Source organism: Cladosporium halotolerans, assembly GCF_011745625.1.
Source record: "Cladosporium halotolerans strain TM138-S3 chromosome Unknown Sca38, whole genome shotgun sequence".
NCBI lineage: Eukaryota > Fungi > Ascomycota > Dothideomycetes > Cladosporiales > Cladosporiaceae > Cladosporium > Cladosporium halotolerans.
In genome coordinates, this window is record NW_027191489.1 from 57358 (window position 1) to 80021 (window position 22664).

At 54.3% G+C, this 22664-nt stretch overlaps 9 protein-coding genes across 9 annotated transcripts; 4 read left to right on the forward strand and 5 right to left on the reverse strand.

Annotated features, from left to right (window-relative positions):
- Positions 1-5063: 5063 nt before the first annotated feature.
- On the reverse strand, positions 5064-7207 carry ilvC (Dihydroxy-acid dehydratase ilvC, mitochondrial). The gene is made up of 2 exons (XM_069376541.1): positions 7096-7207; positions 5064-7034 (listed from the first exon to the last, which is right to left on the reverse strand). Exons 1-2 carry the CDS (start codon positions 7164-7166, stop codon positions 5285-5287), a joined length of 1821 nt encoding a protein of 606 aa, XP_069226251.1. The 5' UTR covers positions 7167-7207; the 3' UTR covers positions 5064-5284.
- Positions 7208-7544: 337 nt separating this feature from the next.
- WHR41_07938 (uncharacterized protein) lies at positions 7545-8857 on the reverse strand. Its single transcript, XM_069376542.1, has 2 exons — positions 8653-8857; positions 7545-8598 (listed from the first exon to the last, which is right to left on the reverse strand). Exons 1-2 carry the CDS (start codon positions 8786-8788, stop codon positions 7685-7687), a joined length of 1050 nt encoding a protein of 349 aa, XP_069226256.1. The 5' UTR covers positions 8789-8857; the 3' UTR covers positions 7545-7684.
- Positions 8858-9175: 318 nt separating this feature from the next.
- WHR41_07939 (uncharacterized protein) lies at positions 9176-10620 on the reverse strand. Its single transcript, XM_069376543.1, has 2 exons — positions 10205-10620; positions 9176-10035 (listed from the first exon to the last, which is right to left on the reverse strand). Exons 1-2 carry the CDS (start codon positions 10469-10471, stop codon positions 9217-9219), a joined length of 1086 nt encoding a protein of 361 aa, XP_069226255.1. The 5' UTR covers positions 10472-10620; the 3' UTR covers positions 9176-9216.
- Positions 10621-10948: 328 nt separating this feature from the next.
- Positions 10949-12130, forward strand: WHR41_07940 (uncharacterized protein). Its single transcript, XM_069376544.1, has 2 exons — positions 10949-11767; positions 11828-12130. Exons 1-2 carry the CDS (start codon positions 11111-11113, stop codon positions 11933-11935), a joined length of 765 nt encoding a protein of 254 aa, XP_069226323.1. The 5' UTR covers positions 10949-11110; the 3' UTR covers positions 11936-12130.
- A 233-nt stretch (positions 12131-12363) lies between these two features.
- WHR41_07941 (uncharacterized protein) lies at positions 12364-14058 on the forward strand (the record flags this gene model as incomplete). Its single annotated transcript, XM_069376545.1, has 1 exon — positions 12364-14058. The coding sequence occupies one exon, from the start codon at positions 12364-12366 to the stop codon at positions 14056-14058; it is 1695 nt and encodes a 564-aa protein (XP_069226324.1).
- Positions 14059-14223: 165 nt separating this feature from the next.
- On the forward strand, positions 14224-15147 carry WHR41_07942 (uncharacterized protein). Its single transcript, XM_069376546.1, has 2 exons — positions 14224-14589; positions 14651-15147. The coding sequence occupies exons 1-2, from the start codon at positions 14512-14514 to the stop codon at positions 14807-14809; spliced, it is 237 nt and encodes a 78-aa protein (XP_069226321.1). The 5' UTR covers positions 14224-14511; the 3' UTR covers positions 14810-15147.
- Positions 15148-15184: 37 nt separating this feature from the next.
- On the reverse strand, positions 15185-16207 carry WHR41_07943 (uncharacterized protein; the record flags this gene model as incomplete). The annotated part of the gene is made up of 1 exon (XM_069376547.1): positions 15185-16207. The coding sequence occupies one exon, from the start codon at positions 16205-16207 to the stop codon at positions 15185-15187; it is 1023 nt and encodes a 340-aa protein (XP_069226322.1).
- Positions 16208-16672: 465 nt separating this feature from the next.
- On the reverse strand, positions 16673-18871 carry WHR41_07944 (uncharacterized protein). The gene is made up of 3 exons (XM_069376548.1): positions 18696-18871; positions 18247-18625; positions 16673-18189 (listed from the first exon to the last, which is right to left on the reverse strand). Exons 1-3 carry the CDS (start codon positions 18727-18729, stop codon positions 16797-16799), a joined length of 1806 nt encoding a protein of 601 aa, XP_069226319.1. The 5' UTR covers positions 18730-18871; the 3' UTR covers positions 16673-16796.
- Positions 18872-19087: 216 nt separating this feature from the next.
- Positions 19088-22541, forward strand: WHR41_07945 (uncharacterized protein). The gene is made up of 3 exons (XM_069376549.1): positions 19088-20579; positions 20629-21034; positions 21091-22541. Exons 1-3 carry the CDS (start codon positions 19427-19429, stop codon positions 22013-22015), a joined length of 2484 nt encoding a protein of 827 aa, XP_069226320.1. The 5' UTR covers positions 19088-19426; the 3' UTR covers positions 22016-22541.
- The last annotated feature ends 123 nt before the right edge of the window (positions 22542-22664 follow it).

Sequence of the window (22664 nt, forward strand, 5' to 3'; positions counted from 1 at the left end):
CATTGCTTTTGGGCGCTCCTTCGAACCCCCGTGCTACAGTCTAAAATTTCTAGGTCATCCTCCCCAAAGAATCGCAGCACCTTTGAAGACGCTGCACCACGTTTTCTGCGAAGTCTCGCCGCCAGCTCTGATCTACTGCTTCCAATGGGCTATTCCTCAATGTCCAGGATACCGCCAGTGCATAATTTTCACCAGTGGTACCCTGCATCTTTTCAGCCCACGCTTGGGCTATAACCATCCGGGTCATCGGGTCTTTCTCTCTGCAGGGGAACTGCTGCCAACGCGGATCTTGGGTGAACCTCTTGCCAAACCCCAGCTCCAAGAGCACAATTCCCAAAGAAATGAAGCTGAGATCCATTCGCGGCAACGATGCCGTGGGGTTTGCATCGAAATCGGCCAGGACATACGGATCAGGATGTATGGTTTGGGCATTCGAGGCATCGACGGTAGTTGGTAGGAGCACGCTCCCAGAATCCCACATCCAATTGATCCAGGGCGAAGAATGTAGCTGCAGATGCGTGGACGCTAATGCCAGTGCAATATGGCAACGTTTCTGCCGGTGCAGGTCCTCTGACCCTAAAGCATCAAGAAGACTTATTCCGGGCGTTGCCGGACTGACTCCCGCTGCGCAATGGACGAGATACTGGTCGTTGCCTCTCCGAAGACAGCAAACGCATTCGCTCACGGAGGCGCCCTGGAACAGTTCGCAGAGGTTTGCCGCTGGGTTTGGCTGCGGTAAGTCCATGGAAATCGTCTGAGGTGCGGGACGAAGAGGTAAAAATGGCAAGGGTTGGACTGCTTGGGTCACAACAGTTGTCGAGGTACCCTGAAGTCCACTAACATCGTTTTAGTTTCACTGGTAAGCAGCAGTGACATGCATTTATCTTGCCCTTGAGTGACACTGGAGTTTGGTTGCGATGTGATCCTGTGTCTCGAGGATGCTCGTGATCGGTCACTAATAGGCACCAAATTTTGGCTGCTCCCAGAGCCAGGCAAGCTCAGTGTATGCGCTGCATGGGTCGACTCCCGCTGTCCAACTTTGACTTGCGTCGCTTGTTCCCCATGGCACAGGTAGAGGCGCATGTTCATGGAGTCTATGACCGTGCGATGGTGTTGTAGTGTCAACTGGGCCTTGCCACGACAGTTGCAGCTCCAGGCAAATTTCAGAAGCTTGAAGATGCTCTCTCCGTGTTTCCAGAACTCGAGAAGGCTCCTATGCGTTCGTCGGTTCGGAAAGTCCCTGCGATTTCTTGTGCAATCTAAGAGGTATGCACTACCCTCGAGGAGTTCGCTCAGTCTTCGAATGCACTCGTACACATCATCCAACAGCTCCTCACGGCAAGAGCTCTGCAGACTGTACTTAAGCTTTTTGCCCTGAAATGCTATCTTCGCCTGGATCATCAGAATCTTCTCTGCTTTGGAAATTGTTTTGGTGCCACGAGACGTAAGAACACCTCCATGTTCCAAAAGCGACTGAAATGCAGAGTCGTCCACTTTCGCCAATTTGCAAAGTTTTGTCATCGCATCCGCGAGCTCGGCCATGACGTTCAAGTATAGCCGGTATCTGTCTTGCATCCTGTCCGTCAGGGCTTCCTCAACGCACGCCTCCTTCCATCCTTCCCCTCCTGGATTGGCAAGGAGCTGTGCGTACTGCTGTGAGTCCACGACTCCATCATCTAGCAAGGGAAATAGGAGCATTTGAAGTTGATGCTCGTATCCCATTTTCAACTCCTGGAGGCGGTTGCAGACTTTGGTATGCTCTCTATTCACGTTGCGAGAGATTTTGATTAGTTTGCTCGTGGTTCGGTAATGCTCCATGGCAGCAATGGCCAGCGGGAAACTTCCCAGAACTAGACCGGCCACTTCGATGCCGCTCATCTTGTTGCCAGTGCGCGCTCGAGGTTCGACGACTCGCGGGTCTCGCTATTGTGAGATGGGAAACCTTGTGTGAATGAGATGGTGCACATGGATGCCCTCGACAAGCATCAGGCTGCACTTGAGGGGACTTCCCGGTGTGCAGCAATACACGACTCCTCCGTGCAGGAGGTGGGGCATAGCTACGTGCATTATCGTCTCATCTGCAAGCCTGACGCCCAGTGCTACAAATCTCAGCCTGGTCTTCATCTAAGCGAGCTAAGCTGACCTGCCTTGGTCAGCTGCCAGCCCTTCATGAATATGCCAATACAATAATTGATCATGATCTGTTTCTCACGTCCTTGTACTGAGAAGGCGAACTCTTTTACCTGCTCATATCTTGCGGTATCTGTTTGGATCACCTCAGAGGCGGTATGATGCGATGTCAGACGCAGAGGTCGGTAAGGAAGAGATCGATATTACTATCAGCAAGGCTGTGATACGACCGGACGCAGCACGATGCTCAATTTACCAAGCCCTGAAAGATGTCCTGAAAACATTTGATCTCGTGGAAAATGAGCCTGAAATCGAGCGGTTGACGAAGAATATCGTCATCGACAACATTGCTCGAATCTCGATTTGGGCGGGAGAGATGGGAGCGGGCTATCCGCAAAATCACACTAGGTCCGCTGACCACAAGTTGAGGTCGCATCCCATGGTAGCAGAGCTCATTTTGGAGCGCTTGTCGAACATTGAGGAAGATAATCAGGCATTACTGGCAATTGCCCGCGGTGAAAGCCGGGACACAAGCCAGGTGTCCTCGCCTATCGAAGACGAGCTCACTGCACTGGACGAGATCACCGCGCTCGATAGCGTTGGCGGGCTGAATACTGAAGCCGACGTGATTGCTTCTACCGTATCTGACTCTATCTCAAGCCTTTTCAGGCTGACTGCATTGCTCCGGCAATCGATTGAGAGTCAAGGCATGGTAAAGGCAGCGGCTCGCTCATCATCCTTGCCTGCCACTTCGGCTTATAACTTCGACCTTGTCTTGGAGACATTCCCCAAGCTGGATCATCATCCCGCACTTCTGGATGCACTCAGCAGAGCAGCAACCCAACGTCAGAATCTCCTCCGAGACGCACAAAGGACTAGATCCAACATCCAGCCATCAGAAGTTGCTGATGATGATGACGACGATGCTTCTTCTGATGCTACGTCTGAAAGCTCACTAGGGCTTTTTAACATGAAGCATGTCAGGCTGGAAAGGTTGTCTCTCAAAGAAGCTTCGAAAGATAAGCTTCCGTTTGAGTGCCCCTACTGTCGGCAAACTGTGGCTTGTAAGCAAAATGTCTCTTGGAGGTAAGTCCGCCACAGTCTCACACTATCTATTCTCTACAATGTCATTCGCACGTCTTGCGACGGAAAACTTTGTTGACTCTTGAACAAGAAAACATGTCTTCCGTGACTTGATTGCCTATGTCTGCACTTTCGCCCCTTGCTCGAGTTCACTCTTTGACAATCGTGAGGACTGGTTCAAACATGAGCTCCAAAGCCATCGCAGAATCTGGCATTGCCTTTCTTGCAATGGACTCGAGACCTTCCAATCAGCAGAGTCGCTGAAGGAGCATGTGTTGGCGACGCATTTTTCATCCGCAGACATTGGGTTCAACGTAGATTCCCTGGTGGATGCTTGTTCGTGGCCTGTTTCAACTGTCCCAGCAAAAGTCGCCTGTCCGTTCTGTAACGAGTATACACAGACGTCTGAAGATTAGGCCGTAGAGAAATCGGTCCTTCCGGTGCGTGATGTCAAGAGACACCTTGCTAGTCATATGGAAGATTTGGCTCTGCTGTCAATCACAACATCGGCACAAGACGCTGCGGAAACAACACCACAGGTCTCGCACAGTACTGTGCATTGGGAAACATTTGCAGACAATCTACGCCAAACGAAATCATCCACCGGAACTTTCGTATCTGAACAGCTGCGGGGCGCCTCGGATGAGACAGAAGAGACGATAATATCAGACGTGCTTGCAAGAAGTTCCGCATCCAGAATCAAGGGTAACAAGAGTCTAGCGCCGCCCATCATGTTCGTGAGGCATAATCACATCGTAGACCGTGAGCGCAGACTCGATGCGAGCGAAGATTATCAGCCCTCGAAAGCATTTGGGCGGAAAGCGAAAGGAAGACTTGTTTCAGCGGAAATAAGAGTATCAAAGCAATCGAAAGAGGCCCAACACACGGTAGGGAGTTTGTCAGATTTTGCGATGGAATGCGCAGACCAGGGGCGGTGGGAAGCGGCCGAATACACCCAAGCCAAAGTTGTGCAGGCATGCCGAGACGTACTCGGCCGAGATCATCCTGACACTCTGAAGAGCAAGGCCAGGCTGGCAGGCATATACTCATGCCAAGGGCGGTTGTGGAAAGCAGAAGAGCTACAACGTGAAGTCGTATTGAAAGCGAGAGAGTTGATCGGCAAAAATAGTCTGTTCACCTTGGAGGCCACGAATCACCTGGCAATGGTACTGCGAGAGCTCAGGGGATATCGCGAAGCAGAAAGACTATATCGACGAGCATGTGATGGCTTTAAGATGACGCTTGGGAAGATGCACGCGCACACGCTCGAGGTACTCAGCGATCTTGCTCTAGTTGTCCTAGTGCAAGAACGGTACGATGAAGCCGAAACACTTATTAAATCGGTGATTGTCGGGAGGGAACAGGTCTTGGGAAGGAACCATACCAAGACAGTGGAAAGCATCCGTGTCTTGGAAGACGTACGAGAAAAGCGGATCCAGAGCCAACAGCCTGAGGTCACTGGAAAGGGACATATGTTCACGCCTGACATGAGCAACGATCGTCCCGAAAAGTCGGGAGGGGCGTCATCTGACCATGAAATTTATCTACCGTGGCATTAGTCGCCAGGTTTGGCTTGAATTATTCCCAGGGCATCCCATATTTTCAAACGACCGGGAAACAATCGTTGATTGAACACGAGTCGACACCTCTTCATCTCTGGTCAGGTCAATTACAGTGTAGCACCATGTTGTCGGCCTTGCTCTCCTGCCATCGTCAGTACAAGTATAATGAAATCTGCGAATGCGCAAGAATCGCACGACTTAAAGCTTCCACGTCTGCGGGCGCACCGACTGCGTGCAGCCATCTTGAATTCGATGCCGAGCATCTGGAGATTCATTTGACACGAGCCGTCCAGGGGATCTTGCGGTATTTCTGATACATTCCATCTGTCTTGGCTGTCTAACTCACACGCTTCCCGCTATTCAATTGGTACACCAGCTCGAGCACTTTTGTCAGAACCAGACAGCCGCGTGCTTTCGTCTGTTTACAGGGACAAAGAAGAAACTCCAGACACCGGGTATGTGAACACTGTACATGACCATCCAAATCAATCGCCCGAAGTCTCTCCCGTTCAAGAATCAGTGATGCAACCGTGGCTAGCATCCTTGACCAGCTTGGCGTACTTGTAAAGCGTGCCCTTCTGGTACTTGAGCGGCGGAGCCATGAACTCGAGCTTCCTGCGCTGCAGCTCCTCGGGGCTCTGGTCGATGATGTCGATGACGTTGTTGTCTGCGTCGATGGTGATGGTGTCGCCGTCGCGGACGAGACCGATGGGGCCACCCTCCTGGGCCTCAGGCGTGACGTGGCCGATGAGGAAGCCGTGGCTGCCGCCGGAGAAGCGGCCGTCGGTGATGAGCGCGATGTCCTGGCCGAGGCCGTAGCCCATGATGGCCGAGCTGGGCTTCAGCATCTCAGGCATGCCGGGACCGCCCTTGGGACCCTCGTAGCGGATGACCACAACGGTCTTCTCGCCCTTCTTGAAAGTGCCAGCCTCGAGAGCCTCGATGAAGAGGTCTTCAGCGTCGAAGCAGCGGGCCTTGCCAGTGAAGACGGTTCCCTCCTTGCCGGTGATCTTGCCAACGGAGCCTTCGGGGGCGAGGCTGCCACGGAGAATCTGGATGTGACCGGTCTCCTTGATGGGGTTGGAAATGGGGCGGATGATGTCCTGGTCGGCCGGGAAATCGGGCACGAGCTCGGCGTTCTGCTTCAGAGTCTTGCCAGTGACGGTCATGCCGGAGCCGTCAAGGATGCCCTCCTTGAGGAGGAACTTGATCAGGCTGGGCGTACCGCCGATGTTGTACAGGTCCTCGAAGACGTACTTGCCGGAGGGCTTGAGGTCAGCGAGGAAGGGTGTGCGGTCAGAAACGGCCTGGAAATCGTCAATGGTGAGGTCGATGCCGACGGAGTGGGCGATGGCGATCAAGTGGAGAACAGCGTTTGTGCTGCCACCAGTGATGTTGACAAGAATCATGGCGTTCTCAAGAGCCTTGCGGGTGATGATATCGGAAGGCCTGATGTCCTCCTTAAGCAGGTTCTTGATAGCACCGCCGGCGGCCAAGCACTCCATCATCTTCGCCTTGCTCTCAGCTGGGTTGGAAGAAGAACCAGGAAGAGACATTCCCATGACCTCAATAACACTGGCAAGGGTGTTGGCAGTGTACATGCCACCGCAGGCGCCGCTACCAGGGCAAGCGTGCCTAATGATATCGAAGCGCTCCTCCTCGTTGATCTCGCCAGAAATGAATTGTCCGTAGGCCTGGAAAGCAGAGACGATGTCGAGTTTCTCGTTGCGCGGCTGCTTGCCGCATCCAGCCGCGATCGTGCCACCGTAAACCATCAAACTCGGCCTGTTCACGCGACCCATGGCCATAATGACACCAGGCATGTTCTTGTCGCAGCCCGGAATGCTGATGTTGGCGTCGTACCACTGGCCACCCATGACAGTCTCGATAGAGTCCGCAATAAGATCACGGCTCTGCAGAGAGTAGCGCATACCCTTTGTTCCCATGCTGATACCGTCACTAACACCGATGGTGTTGAACTGCATGCCGTGAAGGCCGGCACGCTCGACACCCTCCTTGATCTTGTTGTTCAGGCTCATCAAGTGCATGTTGCAAGGGTTTCCTGAGTACCACACACTGCTGATACCAACCTGGGCCTTGTCCAGGTCGCCGTGCTCCATGCCAGTCGCGTACAGCATGGCCTGCGACGCGCCCTGGGCCTTAGGCTTGGTGATGTTGCGGGAGACTGTGTTGAGATCGCGGGCATCTTCGGGGATAGGGCCGGGCTTCTGCAGGTGAGAGGTGGTCGAGAGGGTTCTCCTAGGTGTGTTGTCAGCTACTTTCGCCAGTACATTCGTCTCGTCTTGCTGGCGGTACGTACGCCAACTTCCACTGGGTCCTGGCGCACCAGGACGGGCGCATAGCGCCGGTCATGCTCGTTCTGCTCAACATCTCGCTCTGGCAATGTAAGAACGAGCGACCAGGGCAACAATGCGATGGCAATGAAAGGGCAAAAAAGTTACAGCTTGGCTGCTCTCGATGCATATATGCAGCTAAGCGAAATCTAGCGTGCCTGCTATTGGGTGACGAGTCACCCAGCTCTCCGACCTCGGCGGCTGATTCGCCGCCGCTGCATCGACACAGTCAAGAGACAATTCCAAGCAATTGTCGATCACGAGAAAATAATCTGTCCGTTCAAATCACATCTCAACGATCTTAAGCGGAGCTTCAAGGCCGTAATGTTTTTCTAACTTCGTGACTGCTCGTCCAATTGATGAAGAAACGAATCTGGTGTACCCAAGCTGCGACGTCCACGTATGGCGACGATAATGACATGATAGAATGCACCTCCTCAAATTCATGATCGTATATACGTGATGTGCTTGAAGTGATCTTCAGTTTATGGCGTTTCCGCGCGTGAAAAGTCCCAAGAGTGTCGTGCACACCTCCCACAATCCATGTCCAGCCCATTAAAACCTCGTCCCATTCACACCCTGCTTTCCCTCCCCGAGCTGGCTCGCCACGACCGTTGCCTCTCTGACAGCCTTCGCGATCGTCCCTCTCAGCCCGCCCTCCTCCAGCACCAGCATGCCACCCACTGTGCACCCACCTGGGGTCATGACCCTGTCTCTGACCAGGGCAGGGTGCTCGCCGCCCTGCAGGACCAGTCCTGTCGTACCACGCATTGTTTGAGCAGCCATGATATAAGCCTCTTCCCTCGGGACACCCATCGCAACAGCACCGGCAACCATTGACTCCAGCATGATCGCCACGAAGCCCGGCCCTGAGCCGCACAACGCTGTGCAGGCATCCATGTTCTCCGAGGGTAGATGCACGACGCGGCCGATGCGCGTGAAAATCCAGGTCACGAGCTTGTCTGTTTCTTCCGACAGCGGCGGGTCCGATTTGGCTATTACGGTCATGCTCTCGCGCACAGTGGCAGCGATGTTGGGCATTGCGCGAACGATCCTGCAGCCACCGAACGCCGGCGCCGGGCCTTTGGGATAGATGATGCTGCTGAGCTGGGCCTCAGTCACGCCGGCGAGAATGCTGATCAGGACTTTGCCTTGCAGGGCTGAGCGCATCTCGTTACCGCGGAGGATGCGCTCCGCCAGCTCGGGCTTGCAGCCCAGGATGACAACGTCTGCATCCTGGACCGCTTGGAGGTTGTTGTTTTCGTGGATTGTGACCTTAGTCTCATACTTGGCCAACTCGTCTTGTATCCTCTTCCCACTCTCCGGTCTTGTCACGCACGCGCTGAATCTGGTTGGAAGTCTGGCAGGTGTCGAAGGATCCGCAGGCGCGAGGGCTTTGGCCTGGTCGGGAACGTCGGAGGGCGATAGCGAGTCGAAGATGCCGCTAAGAATGGCAGTTCCAAGGTCTCCTACTCGGTGTCAACGACCGGGGTTGACCGTGTCCGAAGTGCGTTGGCGCATACCGCAACCCAGGACCGTCAGGGTGAGGGGCTTCTCTCCGGCGAATTCGGCCTGCTTGTCTTTGAACCACTGTGCAGACTGCGCTTGGATCGCCATGGTTTCCTTGAGGATCCAGTCAGGGGCTAGATCGCGCGCCATTGTGTTGTCGGTGGATGTGGGCAGACAGTTGGGCTGAGAAGACGTCCATGAGGCACAAAAGTTGACCAAGCATTGATGAGCTTCCCCAGGTTCATCCACCAATTTGAATCACCGGCGCCCCGCCATGTCGTCAATTTGCATGGATCGTTTCATTCAAGATTGTCGCACCATCAAGGTACCAGGGTAGCGAAGAGAGAGTTACCCATAAGCAAGGAAAAGGTCGACAATCCCAAAAAACCGTTGTCGACTCATCTTGCTCCATCGCATCACGCGTGCCGATTCGACGAAGACGAAGTCAAGAGCTATATTTACCCACGAGTTCCACTCATCACTCACCTCCCTCATCTCAACTCATCATCCAATGTCATTTCGAATTCATGCGTCGAATCTTTTCTGTTTCGAAAGTTTCATGGTCATCGCTATTGGGTTTACGCCCCAGGAGCCTTGAAAAGCACCTTATGAACTTTTCTCGCCTCGAAATCCTTGTACGCCTGCGGCGCCTCTTCCAGCGACATGGTCTTCCCACACAGCCACCTCACCTTATCCTGCTGCTTGACAAGTAGCTTCAGCGCATCCTCAAAGATCGAGCGCACAGGACAACGACCGAAAGCCATCGTGGCATTCTTACTGTACAACTGAAAGCCCTCCAGGTGGAGAGCATGGTTGTGCATACCAACTGACGAGATAGAGCCCCAGGGTCGGACGAGGTCGAGACTCAGCTGTAGAGCGTCTGGGTGGCCGACGACTTCCATGACGACGTCGGCTCCACGACCATTCGTCGCCTTCTTGACCTCAGCGACTGGATCTTGCTCAGTCAAATGAATCGGGATTGCTCCCAGCGCTTTAGCCTCCTCAAGTCGTTCCGGTACAGAGTCGATGGCATAGACTTTGTCAACCATCGTGACAGCGCAAGCGATCGCACAAAGTCCCACGGGACCGCAGCCAACACAGACAGTGGTGAAGTCCTTGCGATCGCGCTCGTCCAAGTTTTTCAAGAACCTGCTCGCGGCGAAATATCCCGTGGGGAAGATGTCCGCCATCAGCACGAGCATCTCCTCCGGGATCTCGGTAGGGACGTGGACGCATGAAGTGTCGCAGAGAGGTACGCGAACATACTCTGCTTGCCCGCCGTCAATGCTATCGGCGCATAGTGCGTTACCAAAGAGTTGACCTTCGGCGCATCGAGATGCTTGGCCGCGGATGCAGTAGTAGCAGCTTCCGCAAGCTGTGTAGAATGGGACGACAACCTATGGGTGTAAATGTTAGCTGTATGTGATGGGAGGATAGATTTGCAGCACGAATGCATTGCGCTCTGATGCCGTGCTGTAGAAATCAATATGCCATTACTGACAGAGTGCAAGAAAGGTGATTTTGGAAACAAATGGTATGGAAATTCAAAAGCTTTGGAAGACTCACCTTGTCGCCTTCCGAAAACTTCGTCACAGCACCGCCTTTCTCGACAATTTCGCCGACGAATTCATGACCGCAAATGAAACCAGCCGGCGTATTCAGTTGGCCTCGGTAGAAATGTAAATCACTTCCACACAACGCCGAGGTCGTGACTTTCAGGACGCAATCGGTCGGGTTCTGGATCCTTGGGTACGGCTTGTCTTCAACGGCGACTTCAAAAGGTCCTTTGTAGACGACCGCGCGCATCGAAGCCGGTGGTTGAAAAGAGGTCATCGCTACCAGGGTTTAATGAATGTGTTGAGTGATCGGTGCCTTGGACAATTAGATTATCCGTATTTACGGCTACGTTGCTTTCGAAAGTTGGTTATGTGAGTTCTTCTTGAGGGACCGATAACGGAGGCTGCACCCGCTTTGCGACACTCCATCAATTCATAGCATTTTTATTGATCGCATACCGTTCGAGATGTGCTTTCAGTCCGTCGAGACCGACATTGCTCTAGAATGAGGAACAAGTAGGCGTACTATCCAGTGCCTCGATAGCAATAGGGTTTGGCGGGCTAGTGGCTCAGAACGGCGCTCATCATGATACACGCCACCCAACAAGCCCACAACGAGAACCGCCGAAGGAATAATGCTCATCTTGACCACAAGAAATCCGTTCATTGGCACTTCAGTATTTTTCAACATTGCTACTTACTAAGCAGCGGTTTACCGAGATCAGTGTAGTGGTCAGCAGCCTTTGGACTGAGCAAATTCAAAAGCATGCCTCCGGAAGGTTGAGCTTCGCCGCTCAAGCCTTCGTGTGAGATATATCCAGTCTTTGCTCGCTCGCGAGAGATATTGACACTCGAATTGGATTGTTCAACACCATCTCGAATACGCAACACACTGCGATCGACCAGCATTGCCATAATGCCTGCTTTTCGCATCTCCGTTCGGCTCCTTTCGCTGGTGGCAGCCATTAGCACTCTGGCCGCATCTGATTCTACTCCTTCTGATGCACCTGACTCTTTGGCAACACCTAGCACGTCAGTCACGTCCGCTTTGCCTGGGCCTGGGCCTTCTGGATTGTCTATCATGGTTGTCACTGTCACGCCTGTGTTCGTGACAATCACAGCCACACCCGTTGCGCCTGCACCGCCCTCGGACTCTGTATTGTCTGAGCCATTTGTCAAAACCGTTACCAATGTCAAACAGGGTCCAGTTACGCCCGTCTGGTTGGATCCCACTGCGGAGGTTTATCCGCCTGGTCCGTACGATGAAGTCAAGACTGTCACGCGAAGTGTCCTGCACGATCCGTCAGTCAACATCTCGCAAGAATACCCACAGCCTGAGCCAACTACCACTGCCGAGCCACGAGTACAAATCATCGGCCCAATCCGGCCGACATGGAAGTGCTGGCACCACTACATCGGCATCTACTCCGCTTACCACCTGGAAGGCAGCAACTGGGGCGTGTCCGGGACGACCATCCAAATGACACTCAGAAATATGTCGTATGACTCTATGGACAATTGGAGATACACCGAGCATCCAAACCAGACGGGAGGTACAAATTTCACGTGTTCGGTAAGTTCGCTTCTGGCTGACAGGGTGCCGTCGAGTGATTACTGACCAGTTGGATGGCAGTTCAACATGTTGCTTGGATCGCAGAGGAGGGTGAATAAAGCGCTGGATGGGCTGCTCATGGGCAAGAAAGATAAGAAAGTCAAGTGTCCTTGGAACAAGCATTATTAGGGTACCACGCATCCCAGCTAATTGACCAAAATGGTGCTAATCCATGCTCGTGAACTCGTGGCTAGCATACCAATCGCCGTGGGCTGCGATTGAAGAGCGCATGACATGTTCCAGCAATTCAAGTCGATGTTTGTTCGCTCATCTGAAGTACCTAGTGCAATTCACATCAATCGTGTTGAATCTAGTTCTATTTGTCAAAAATCGGGGCGACACGATATTTGTCCCATCAAAGCGCCTTCTGCACCGAACGTGTGGGGAACGCGTTCACTCGTGATTGTGCGACATCCAGCTTTCACATGCGCTGGCGCATCATGTACAATCGATAACACACATGGTAGGTCGGCATTATGCCTCCTTCACATCTCCTCGTCACGCGGTGATTATTTTTTCACACTTATGCGCATGTTTCCCTTCACATATAAGCAAGCATGCCGCCGCCGCCGACCGCGAGTCTATCCGTAGTCATCAACCGCTCAGAAGCCAGGAGCATGGGCTCCAGTGTGAGCAAGCTCCCTACTGCACCTAGGATCAAGCCGCGCACATACGACGACAAGCCGTTACCGATCCAAGCGTCCGATTATGCGCCGCGAGATGCAAAGATCGTCAGTCGGACGTTCGACGGCGGAAAGGTCGCTTTCGAGCTGATGATCGGCCAGACCCTGCTTAGCGATATTGGGCTGGAAGAAGTGCTTGAATACGTCTCGCCTTATCACTTGGAGGAGTATGAGAATGACGAATTCAAGAAGGAGGAAGAGTTGCTGCGGATTGCTGAAGAAGAGGACCGAAGAATGAAGGAAGAGGAGCGCCTAAGGCGCAAGGAACGTGCAAAGACAAAGGGCGTTGTGATCATGCAGGAGAGCAGCGACGAGGATTCTACGAGCCTGGATGTGGTCACAGGGAAGCATGGCAGGGCGAGGCCCTCCTACAAGCCTTTATTCAAGATACCTGAACAGAAGCGCAGGCGTCGGCGGAGGAGGGACCCGCGTACGGGAGAACTCATACCTCTCAGCGATGGATCTGACGAATCGGCTGCTGAGAATTCAGCGTCTTCAGATGATACTGAATCCAGACTATCCCTGGACAACATGGGCTTGCCAAAACGACGCCGAAGGAGAAAGCGTGATCCCGTAACAGGCGAGCTCATGCCTTTGGACTCGAAGTTGACATCAAGCAAACACATGCCTCGCATCGATGGCATCCAGGAGAGTATAGCGTCGGATCGAGCTGATTCCGATCAACCCAAGAAACGACCACGCCGCCGAAGGCATCCCATTACTAAGGAATTGATGCCGCTTGGCTGGCGCTACGAACAAGAGCAGCAGAAGGAGTCGCAGATCCCTGCTATGCAACGACTAAGCCTAACGAAAGAAAGCGAGCCCAAGCGTCGACGCTTAGAGGGAAGCGAATCACCTTGGCGAAGGACTGCTTCTCCACCACGCATGCTATCAAGCACATCCCACACGACAAGCAAACGAGAAGAAGTTGGGGCAGCAACTCTTTCGGCATTTCAGAAAGGCGGCATTGTATCCCTACATGATTCAGATTCAGAGCGTTCAGCAGAAGGGGAGGTCGGTATGGCGCCGGCCGGCCCTAAGCCGAAGCTGATTAGGCGAAGTTACGGTGGTGCGCCGATTGTCGAGATACCTGCACAGCCGATGGTCAATAGTCTGTCTCAAGGGTTGTCGCACGGGTTGCAATTGCCGGTCCGCGCATCTCCTTCAAAGTCCTCGACTAGTCGCCCATCCTACAGTAGGCCATCACAACTGAAAGATGAAGACTCGTCATCTGAAGCTCAGAAACCGAAATCGAGCCCAGTCAAGCCAGCGACAAGTATTGTTCACCCATCTGCTGCCGACTCTGACTCGCAAACTTACGATAGCGAGTCTGAGGATGATGATTTACCCGATGACGAGTTCGTGATCGAAGCAATACTAGCGCACTCTTGGTCGAACCCAGTAACCCACCCATCTCACATGGGACAAAAGCCAGTGATGCTATACAAGGTGAAATGGGAAGGTCGGACAGATCCGACTTGGGAGCCAAAAACGAGTTTCGGGGACTTGAGTGTCATCAGAGAGTACCAGAAAAGCGTCGGAATGAATGCGGACCTTGTGGACGATTAATGAAACGGTCAAGGGATGTTTGAGCGCTCGCGCGAACGCGTTGTTGCGATATGTCACGAATCATCAGTAATCAAAGCAGCCAGGATGAATCTATGGATTTTCAGACATGATACATTTTAGCTTTTTTTGCCCACGAAAAGCGCTGTATCATAAGCTAGTTTGCGCAGATTTCGATTGACCCTACAGTTGGTTATAGTCTTATGTGAAGGGGCATAGACCATATCTTGCTGCCGTGCTCAGACGGGAGGAAGTGAAGCATGCGGCGGGGAAATCTTTCGGAGCCATCGCCCGGAAGCCCGACAAACTCCCGAGTCGCAACGCTTTCACGACGACATCGATCCAAAGCGAGATCCAAAGCCTCTCTTACACACGAAATCCGGGATACCCACCAACGAGACGTCAAGATCCTTTCACGAAACTCCTCAACCTACCATCTCAGCTACTATCGCCAAAATGGTCGACGCCAAAACCGATGTCATGCAGCAGGTGCGCCAGCAAGCGGCCATTACCAACGCCCGCGCTCTCGTCGAGGTACGCCTACCAGCGAATTGTCATGTTTCGCCCACGCAACTCGCTGACAGCTCATGTACAGAAAATCAACGAACACTGCTTCGAGCGCTGCGTCCCGACGCCCGGCTCCTCGCTCTCATCCGGCGAGCAAACCTGCTTCAACAACTGCATGGAGAAGTACATGGGAGCGTGGAACGCGACGAGCAGGCAGTATCTGAGCCATGTGCAGAAGGGCATGTAAGGAGCAATCAGGTGATCTGTACGAGAAAGTTGTGGGAAGGACGCATTGGATGTAGGATATCATTTCTGAAAAAGAGCCGAGGCGCGGGGAGGAAGATGTACGATATTTGGGAGAGACGGATTGCGCAGGGGTTTGGCCATCGTGCCTTGTATAGCAGAAGACGACGGCCTTTGTAACGAATACTGGCTTTGGGACATAGAGGAAGGCAGGGAGCCAAAAGCATTGATGAAGCGTGGACTATGTCCGCCTCGAAAATGGAAAAGGTATTACAGGATCCGCTAGATGCAACGTTACTGCTACACGCCATGAAAATGCGAGAATCTATGCGCCCACCAAAATGCTCAGGAGATCAACAAACCATCAACTAGAGATCCCCTACTTTGGGCTCGGAAGCCCAGGCTTCGCGAAAGCCTTCTGCCTATCCGCATATTCCTTGACAATAATCGAGCAGCTGACCTCCTTGCAAAGCTGCCTCCTCCTGGCAGGCGGGAGCAAGCTAGCGAACTCCAGGCCCGAAGCCCTCTCGACAGCCTCGACGGGCACCTCGAAGTCCTTCAGCGGCTTGTCGTTGCTGATCTTGTCATTGGGAAGCACAAACGCTCCCAAGCTGACGTTTCCGCCAGCCTTCCCGTCCTCTGCGTAGATGATCTTGTAGAAGTGCGTCGGCACGGCGACGTTGGGCGGCGAGCCGATGACCTCGTAGCTAACCTTCCACTTGCCGTCGGCCTCCTTCTTCGGCAGGTACAGAGGGCCCGTGACAATCCTGACTGAAGGGTAAAAAGTTGTCAGGCGGCGGCAGAAGTCCTCAAAGTGCGCCCAATAGTCCCGGTTGAAGCCCTCGCCAACCTGCGGGCACATGTTGCTAAGGGCGAAGGTAGCGTTCATCGCCTCCTGCGACCACTTGCAGTCAGCCGCGGGCACCTGGTGGCCACGATCATAGCCGGAGCGGAAGTAGTCCTTGAGCTTGGCGCGGAACTTGTCCGGGATGGTCATGTCCTCCTCGAAGACGGAGTGCCGGCGGTCGCCCTCGCGCATGAGGACCGAGGCCGGCGTGATGTGTTCGGCGACCCAGTTGGGGTTGCGGGTTGTGCGGTTGTAGGAGGAGGTCAGGGAGGAGACGGCGCGGAGGTCCGAGACTGGGCCTGGGAAGCCATATTGGAAAAGGCCGGAGGGGTCGACGGGGGCGGCGGCCGCGAGGGCTTTGGGGTCGACTCTGCCAACTGGCACAGGGGCTGGGAGAGGAGGGGTGGTCTTCGAGGGTCCTCCAACAGTTGTTGCGGTCGTTGTGACGGTCTGGGTGGGCTCTGGCTGTTTCCTCGTGCCGAAGAAGGCGGCGGTTGTTGCAGCTCCGACGGCTGCGGATGCGCCAGCGACGGCGGCGAGGGTGAACTTGCTCATAGCGACCGTCGTGTGGTGTGATTGAGGTGTGAGAGAAAAAGAAGAGTACAAGCGACGGGCTCCCTCGACCACCGTGAGCTACCGTCTCTTCTCGCAGCAGCACCTGTCGGGGGTCATCTGCTCTTCTGAAGCCCACGCGGGAGTTTCACATGCGCGCGCCAAAACTTCCAGCACGCGCAGCCAATCACCGCGCGTTATCGGGCACTCTATTTGGACCCTGGCGTGTCTTGGTAAAGCAGCAAAGCACAGCTTGGTGACGCATTGTGTTGTACAAGGAGCCTAATTTTACCTGCTATATGAGGCACTCAAGAGCTAGTTACCACTATAGCGGGCGTTTGAAATATTAGAAAAGAACTCTGTAGCTCGAAGACACTCCAAGCATAGCCCGACATGCAACCAAAAAACGCAGACACTCGTCTGGTCTACGACTTACTACTCGCTGCTTGCAAAATTCGAATGATCACCTCCAATGCACTATGCGACTCGCTTCATTTGCTGTATATCAATCCCAGCTCGCCAAACAAAAACATCGCTAACCAACAACGGAGCAAACGACAACTAATCTGTACAGACCTGTCCTCTCCACCTTCTAACTGCGGCTCGCTCTCAGCTCCGCAACCTCTTGTGTGAGAGCCTCGATCTGCCTGCCCTGCGCCTGCAGCATACCTCTAATCTCACCCAGGACCTCCTTAAGGCCGCCAGCGGCGCTCGAAGCGCTTCTCGACGGCGCGGCGCTCTCGGTGCTCGTGGGCTCGGCGGGCTGGCTGCTAGAAGGCACTCTAGAAGCGGGCTCAGGCGCAGGAGCGGAAGTCGTGGTGGTGGGAGTGGGAGCCTTCTCCTTCTCCTGTTGCATGGGCGGGGTGCTGACACCAACCTTCTCCTCCTGTTTGGCGGCGATGATGTTTGCGGGGCGCTCGACGGGCTTCGCAATTTCCTCGAAGGGGCTGGAGGGCTCCTCGTCGTCGGAAGACTCGGCGTCTTTGTCAGCGAACTTGTTGGCCATGTCTGACATGGACTGCTGGTTGTCTTTCATTGAGGGGATCTCGCGAGGGGTGGAGGCGGGCTGGGGCGACTCGTTTTTGGGTGTAGCGGCGGCGGGAGCAGCAGCAGGGGCGGGGGTGGGAGCGGCCATTGTCTTCGCGGGGGCAGCCTTGGGAGCTTCTTCAGCGGCGTATTCCTTGGGCGCCTGGCCCTCGTGGAGGTCGCCCATGTCGACCTTGGCCGGGCGTGCGGTCTTGCCTTGCAGCCACTCAGAGCTGGTCATGGCGGGCTTGAGGCCGGTGGCGGGAGGGTAAATGTCGTCCTGGAAGACTTCCGCGCGTCTTGGCACGACGAAAGAGATAGGCTCGATGTATTGGTCGTTGACGGTCTTGTAGGCGCGCATGACTTCGTTGGCGTGCGTGTTGACGCCGCGCTTGGGCATGAAAGCCAGGCCGCGCTGCGGCTCCGGTGACTTGTACTCGCTCAGCGGCTCGAACTTGTCGTTCTCGTACTCGTAGTAGCGGATGTTGCCGTCTCCCTTGCCAGCAAGGTAGAGCATCTGGCTGCCATCGTCCCAGAAAGGCATGCAGATACCGGACTGCGAGTCGAGGTAGGTGAAGTCGCCGCCGACGGGCGTGGTCGGGTTGCGAGGGTCCCAAAGACCAAGCTGGCGGTCGCTCATCTTGCTGAAACCGGTGCTGGCAACACGGTCATGGTCGCCGAGCCAGACGACTCTGCTGCTCTTTGCACCGCTGTGTCCAGCAACGACGTGGGCAGGCTTCTCTTGGCGAACGTCCCAGAAGCGCAGCTTCTTGTCGCGGGACGAGGTGACCAGCATGTTGCCCTCGGAGCTCCACGACAGCGATTGGACCATGTCGGCGTGCTTAAGAGTCAACTTGGCTTGCCCATCTTCCAGGTCCCACAGCTTGACGGTGTAGTCTCCAGATGAGGACGCAAGGACATTCTCGGCGGCCGGGTTGAAGAGCACGTGGCCAACCTTCCTGTCAGGTGTCAGCCCTGATTTCAAGACGGATGCGCTCTTTCGCAGCCTCTCCTACCTTCCGTGTCCGCTCAACTTGCCCACCGGCGAAACATCCTCCGGCTCCTCCGCATCAGTGCGCAGGGTGAAGTTCTCCGGCACCTTCCACAGGAACACCTTTCCGTCGTCACTTGCACTGGCAACGATGTCGTCGTTGAAAGGACTCCAGTCGTGGTCCAGCACGGCCGCAGTGTGTCCCCTGAACAAAGGCATGACCTCCGGCAGCTTCCCGCGCTCCTCCAGAGGGATGACGGCGAATGCGCCGCCGCCAGACGCCTCCCAGTTGACGGACAGGTATTTGGGGTTGCATTTCACGAGGTTGGTGTCCCAGGCGTTCTTGCTGATGCGGAGGTTGTCGTAGCATTGCTCGCGTCGACTCGGCTGTCCGAAAACGTGCCCTGTTTGCCGTGTGGTCAGTATGCGATCTGGCATGCGATCACGAGGGGGTTGGTGGGATGGTGGGCTTACGGTACTTGGACGCTCTGACGAAACGACCAGACATTTTGAAGGCGAGCGATGCAGCGGGTCTGGTGTGAGGTGTATTGGCACTTGCGACAAGAAGCAGCGACAGATGCAGCGGAGGTCAATTGTAGACAATGGATCTGGGATGTCCGTCCCGACTGCGGTATGCGGTAGGGCACAGCCCGGCTCCGACTGCCACCAGCTGTCCTACGCCCGGCCTGTGCGTTCTGCCAGTCCTTGTCCCTGTCGGCTGCCGCCTCAGCGCCTGTGGGCCTGACGAATGCGCGCTAGCGTCGCGACATGCAGGGACGAGCTTCACCTCTGTTTTGGCCGTCTGCTCTTCGTTTCATCACTGACACCTCCAACACCCTCATATCATCATCCTGCATCGGATGACGCTATGCCCAAGACTCGCATGCTTCGGTGTGGTCTCAGCCGAGTTCCGCTTGCGTCTCCATCGATCGTCCCCCTCTCCGCACCCAACCCCGGCCAGTACGCTGCGGGGAAGGGTAAATATTGCTATCGCCATATCATTCATCATGTAGCCATGGTAGCATCGCCTCTCACTGTTTAGCCAAGCTTTCGCGCGATGTCACTTCGAAATTGTATGCATCCAGGTATAAGTATTCTCTTGGCCTTCTCTTGACTCCCGGTCACTGTCGACATCAAGCCCTATAGATTGTTAGTTGGTGCATTCGCAGTGCGGATAAACTGTGAAGCCTTTCACTCCGCACAAGATGCTTCCTTTCAATTTTCTCATAGGTCTTTTACCGATTTGCCTGGCTCAAGAAGGCCTTGTCATCAACCCCAAAAATGCCGACGACAACGGCAATGGCGAAGACCGTGGTTCCCTCACGCTGGACATTTCGGACTTGGTCGACAATCGCGCCTTTGCAATGTCGCCTGGTGATGCAAACTTCGACGGCATGCACTCCGGATACCCAGCTCAGTACCTGCCCGCCTCAGAACTGACCTATTCTGGGGTGAAATACAATTTCCCGCAATATCGCCAATCGGGGAACGACAATGTACTGGCACAAGGCCAGATCATCACTCCTGCGAAGGGCCGATATGTCAGCGTCCACATCCTCGCAGCAGCCGAGTCGGCCATTGCCACGGGTTTCGTTAATACCACCTACGCGGACAATTCGACAGCTTCTAGTCCCATCCTTATCGATCCCTACAAAGATTGGCCGTATCCCTACGGTGGCGACCTGATCTTCCCTTACACGCTTACTAACAGCAGCATTGACTTCAACAGATCTATGATCTTTCAAAGCGTCGTCTGGCTGGATTCAAGTAAAGAACTCACTAGCTTGCAGCTTCCGAATGTCACTTCTGGTGCGGCTGGAGACCCCGGTGGAGCTTCCGAAGAAACTAGATTGCATATCTTCGCAGTAACTCTGGTTCCTGCAACTAGCTCAGGCATCGCTTTGGAGGTCCAGTACGCTCGGTCCACTCAGATGTGGATGGAGGGAACCAATAAGACTCAGATCGTGGAAGCCGTCATCAACAATGTTGGCGAAGATTGGATCTTGGCCAACAACAGCGTTCGGGTCACTGTCGACTCACCTGGATTGACGACTGTTGAGCCTGGAGTGATCAACCGTCTGAGACCTGGAGACCAAGCTCGTGTCCAGGTGGGCGTCATCAACGTCAACGGGACAACTGCTGGCACTCAGGGACAGGCGACTCTAAACGTCCTTGGCCGTGGAGTCAAAGCTACTCATTCCTTCAACGCTACATATGGTATATCATCATACGATGCATCATACGAAAGTATTTACGGCCATGAGAGCCCCACCTGGTTTGGTCAGTCTGGGAAATACGGCATTTTCATCCACTGGGGAGTCTACGCTGTACCCGGTTGGGGCAATAGCGGTGACAATGGTCAGTTCCCGTATTTACTCGTTAGTGTCCAATACTGACGGTTACACAGAGTCCTATGCAGAATGGTACTGGTGGAGTCAGAATAACGGCCCTGGGAACAAGGACCAAACATACGAATATCACCTTGAGACCTACGGTCCGGACGTGGTATACGACGACTTCATACAAAATTTCACCGCCTCAGTGTTTGACCCAAAAGCATGGGTTGACCTTTTCGCGGATGCTGGCGCACAATACTTTGTGCAAGTTTCCAAACACCACGATGGCTATGCGATATTCGATCTACCGAGCAATGTGTCAAACAGAACCAGTGTTGCGCTGACGCCTCACCGGAATCTACTCAAAGAGATCTTCGATGCTGCTGATCAGTATCAACCGCATCTCCATAAGGGAACGTACTATTCATTGCCAGAGTGGTTTCATCCGGACTACAAGGAGTACGGATTCGGGTCATGGTATGTCCCACCGCGAACACGAAAGCATCAAGGCAGACAATCTGACCGTCCAACAGGCCCGGCGGCAACGCGACCAATACTTACACTAACGAGTCCCTCACATACGAAGGCTATGTCTCCGTAGACGACTACTTGACTGACATCATCTTGCCCGAAATGCAAACTCTGGCCGACATGGGCACGGAAATCATGTGGTGCGATATCGGCGGACCGAACCTCACAGCCGAATTCGCAGCATCCTACTTCAACGACGCCGCAGCTCGAGGCAAACAAGTCCTGCTGAACAATCGATGCGGTCTCCCCGGTGACTTCGACACGCCCGAGTACGCACGCTACGATGCCGTCCAAGTCCGCAAGTGGGAAAGCAACCTGGGCATGGACCCCTACAGCTATGGCTACAACCGCGCGACGCCCGAAGAAGCATATATCAAGCCCGGCGAGATTGTCACAAGCCTGGTCGACATCGTGTCAAAGAACGGAAACTTTCTGCTGGACATCGGACCTACGGCCAACGGCACGATTATCGAGATTGAACAGAGAAACCTCCGCGCAGCAGGTGCCTGGATCAAAGACCACGCTGAAGCCATCTTCAACACCACATACTGGGCCATCACGCCGGAAGAGGGTCAGGCCGTGCGCTTCACGCAAAACGCGGACGCTTTCTACATTACGGCGCTTTACCCACCCAACGGCACGCTCGTGCTCGATTCGCCGGTCCCATACGTCGGCGGCGATCAAGTTACGGTTGTGGGTGGAAACCGCAGTGGAGAGGTTGTTCCCTCGAAGCTTCTCGGTAACGGCAGTCTCGGATTGACTATCAGTGAGGAAGTCAGAGATGCAGACCAGTATGCTTGGGTGTTTAAGATCGGGTTCGGCGGTGTTGACACGGTGAATGGCACGAACAGCACACCGAGTGCCACGGGACAGCCTGTTGCGGAACAGACTACTAGTAGTGCAGGGCAGACGGGTCCGCTTCTCTGATTGATGCTATGTCTGTTCGCAGCCACTATGTTGCTTGTTTAAGTCCCGGCGGCGAATGACCTGGCATGAGCTATCGATGACCCCCAACTTAAACGCTCGAAAAGCTGTTTGTTGGAATGCGACGAAAGAAAATGTCAAAAATTGCAGTCGAAACAGAAATGAATCTTGGTCATTGCCGTTGACGTCGTTTCTAGACTTCGCTAAACGGGTACGTGACTGCCCACACGCGAGATAGTTCTTGGCCTCATTGACTAGTCAGCTCTTGGTTGCAATTCGCGCATCGATGATGTCAGATATTACCTGGAAGAAATTATATCCAGGCGCTGCGAGATTCCAGGAAGACGCATGTGCAGTCTGCCCAGGTCTTAGTCTCAAGCTCGACATCCAAGTTCTAACGTTTGACTGGCGATGCCAGAGCCATGGGTTGGCATTGGCTCGGTAAACAACCTGAGCATGGCAGAAACCACTAGTATAGGGTTCGAGAAGATACGAGACGATCAATGCAATTCAGCCTGCTGGCATGAAATTCCAAGGTAGCCTTCGCGCTCGTCACAAATGCACCCGAACGACACACGGGCCCACATCTCCCCCGCGCTGATCGGAACGCACTCTGTGGAGACCCCAGAGCCTCCGTCGACGTCGCCACGGC

Excerpts from the sequence above, each read along its gene's own strand:
- ilvC (XM_069376541.1), bottom strand. The coding sequence starts at position 7,166 with ATGTTGAGCAGAACGAGCATGACCGGCGCTATGCGCCCGTCCTGGTGC. Across the intron at positions 7,035-7,095 it reads AGGACCCAGTGGAAGTTGGC|GAGAACCCTCTCGACCACCT; the intron begins GTACGTACCGCC and ends CAACACACCTAG.
- WHR41_07938 (XM_069376542.1), bottom strand. The coding sequence starts at position 8,788 with ATGGCGCGCGATCTAGCCCCTGACTGGATCCTCAAGGAAACCATGGCG. Across the intron at positions 8,599-8,652 it reads CCTGACGGTCCTGGGTTGCG|GAGACCTTGGAACTGCCATT; the intron begins GTATGCGCCAAC and ends GACACCGAGTAG.
- WHR41_07939 (XM_069376543.1), bottom strand. The coding sequence starts at position 10,471 with ATGACCTCTTTTCAACCACCGGCTTCGATGCGCGCGGTCGTCTACAAA. Across the intron at positions 10,036-10,204 it reads AGTTTTCGGAAGGCGACAAG|GTTGTCGTCCCATTCTACAC; the intron begins GTGAGTCTTCCA and ends TTACACCCATAG.
- WHR41_07940 (XM_069376544.1), top strand. The coding sequence starts at position 11,111 with ATGCCTGCTTTTCGCATCTCCGTTCGGCTCCTTTCGCTGGTGGCAGCC. Across the intron at positions 11,768-11,827 it reads GTACAAATTTCACGTGTTCG|TTCAACATGTTGCTTGGATC; the intron begins GTAAGTTCGCTT and ends GTTGGATGGCAG.
- WHR41_07942 (XM_069376546.1), top strand. The coding sequence starts at position 14,512 with ATGGTCGACGCCAAAACCGATGTCATGCAGCAGGTGCGCCAGCAAGCG. Across the intron at positions 14,590-14,650 it reads ACGCCCGCGCTCTCGTCGAG|AAAATCAACGAACACTGCTT; the intron begins GTACGCCTACCA and ends GCTCATGTACAG.
- WHR41_07944 (XM_069376548.1), bottom strand. The coding sequence starts at position 18,729 with ATGTCTGGTCGTTTCGTCAGAGCGTCCAAGTACC. Across the intron at positions 18,626-18,695 it reads CGTCAGAGCGTCCAAGTACC|GGCACGTTTTCGGACAGCCG; the intron begins GTAAGCCCACCA and ends CACGGCAAACAG. Across the intron at positions 18,190-18,246 it reads AAGTTGAGCGGACACGGAAG|GAAGGTTGGCCACGTGCTCT; the intron begins GTAGGAGAGGCT and ends GACACCTGACAG.
- WHR41_07945 (XM_069376549.1), top strand. The coding sequence starts at position 19,427 with ATGCTTCCTTTCAATTTTCTCATAGGTCTTTTACCGATTTGCCTGGCT. Across the intron at positions 20,580-20,628 it reads GGGCAATAGCGGTGACAATG|AGTCCTATGCAGAATGGTAC; the intron begins GTCAGTTCCCGT and ends ACGGTTACACAG. Across the intron at positions 21,035-21,090 it reads GAGTACGGATTCGGGTCATG|GCCCGGCGGCAACGCGACCA; the intron begins GTATGTCCCACC and ends ACCGTCCAACAG.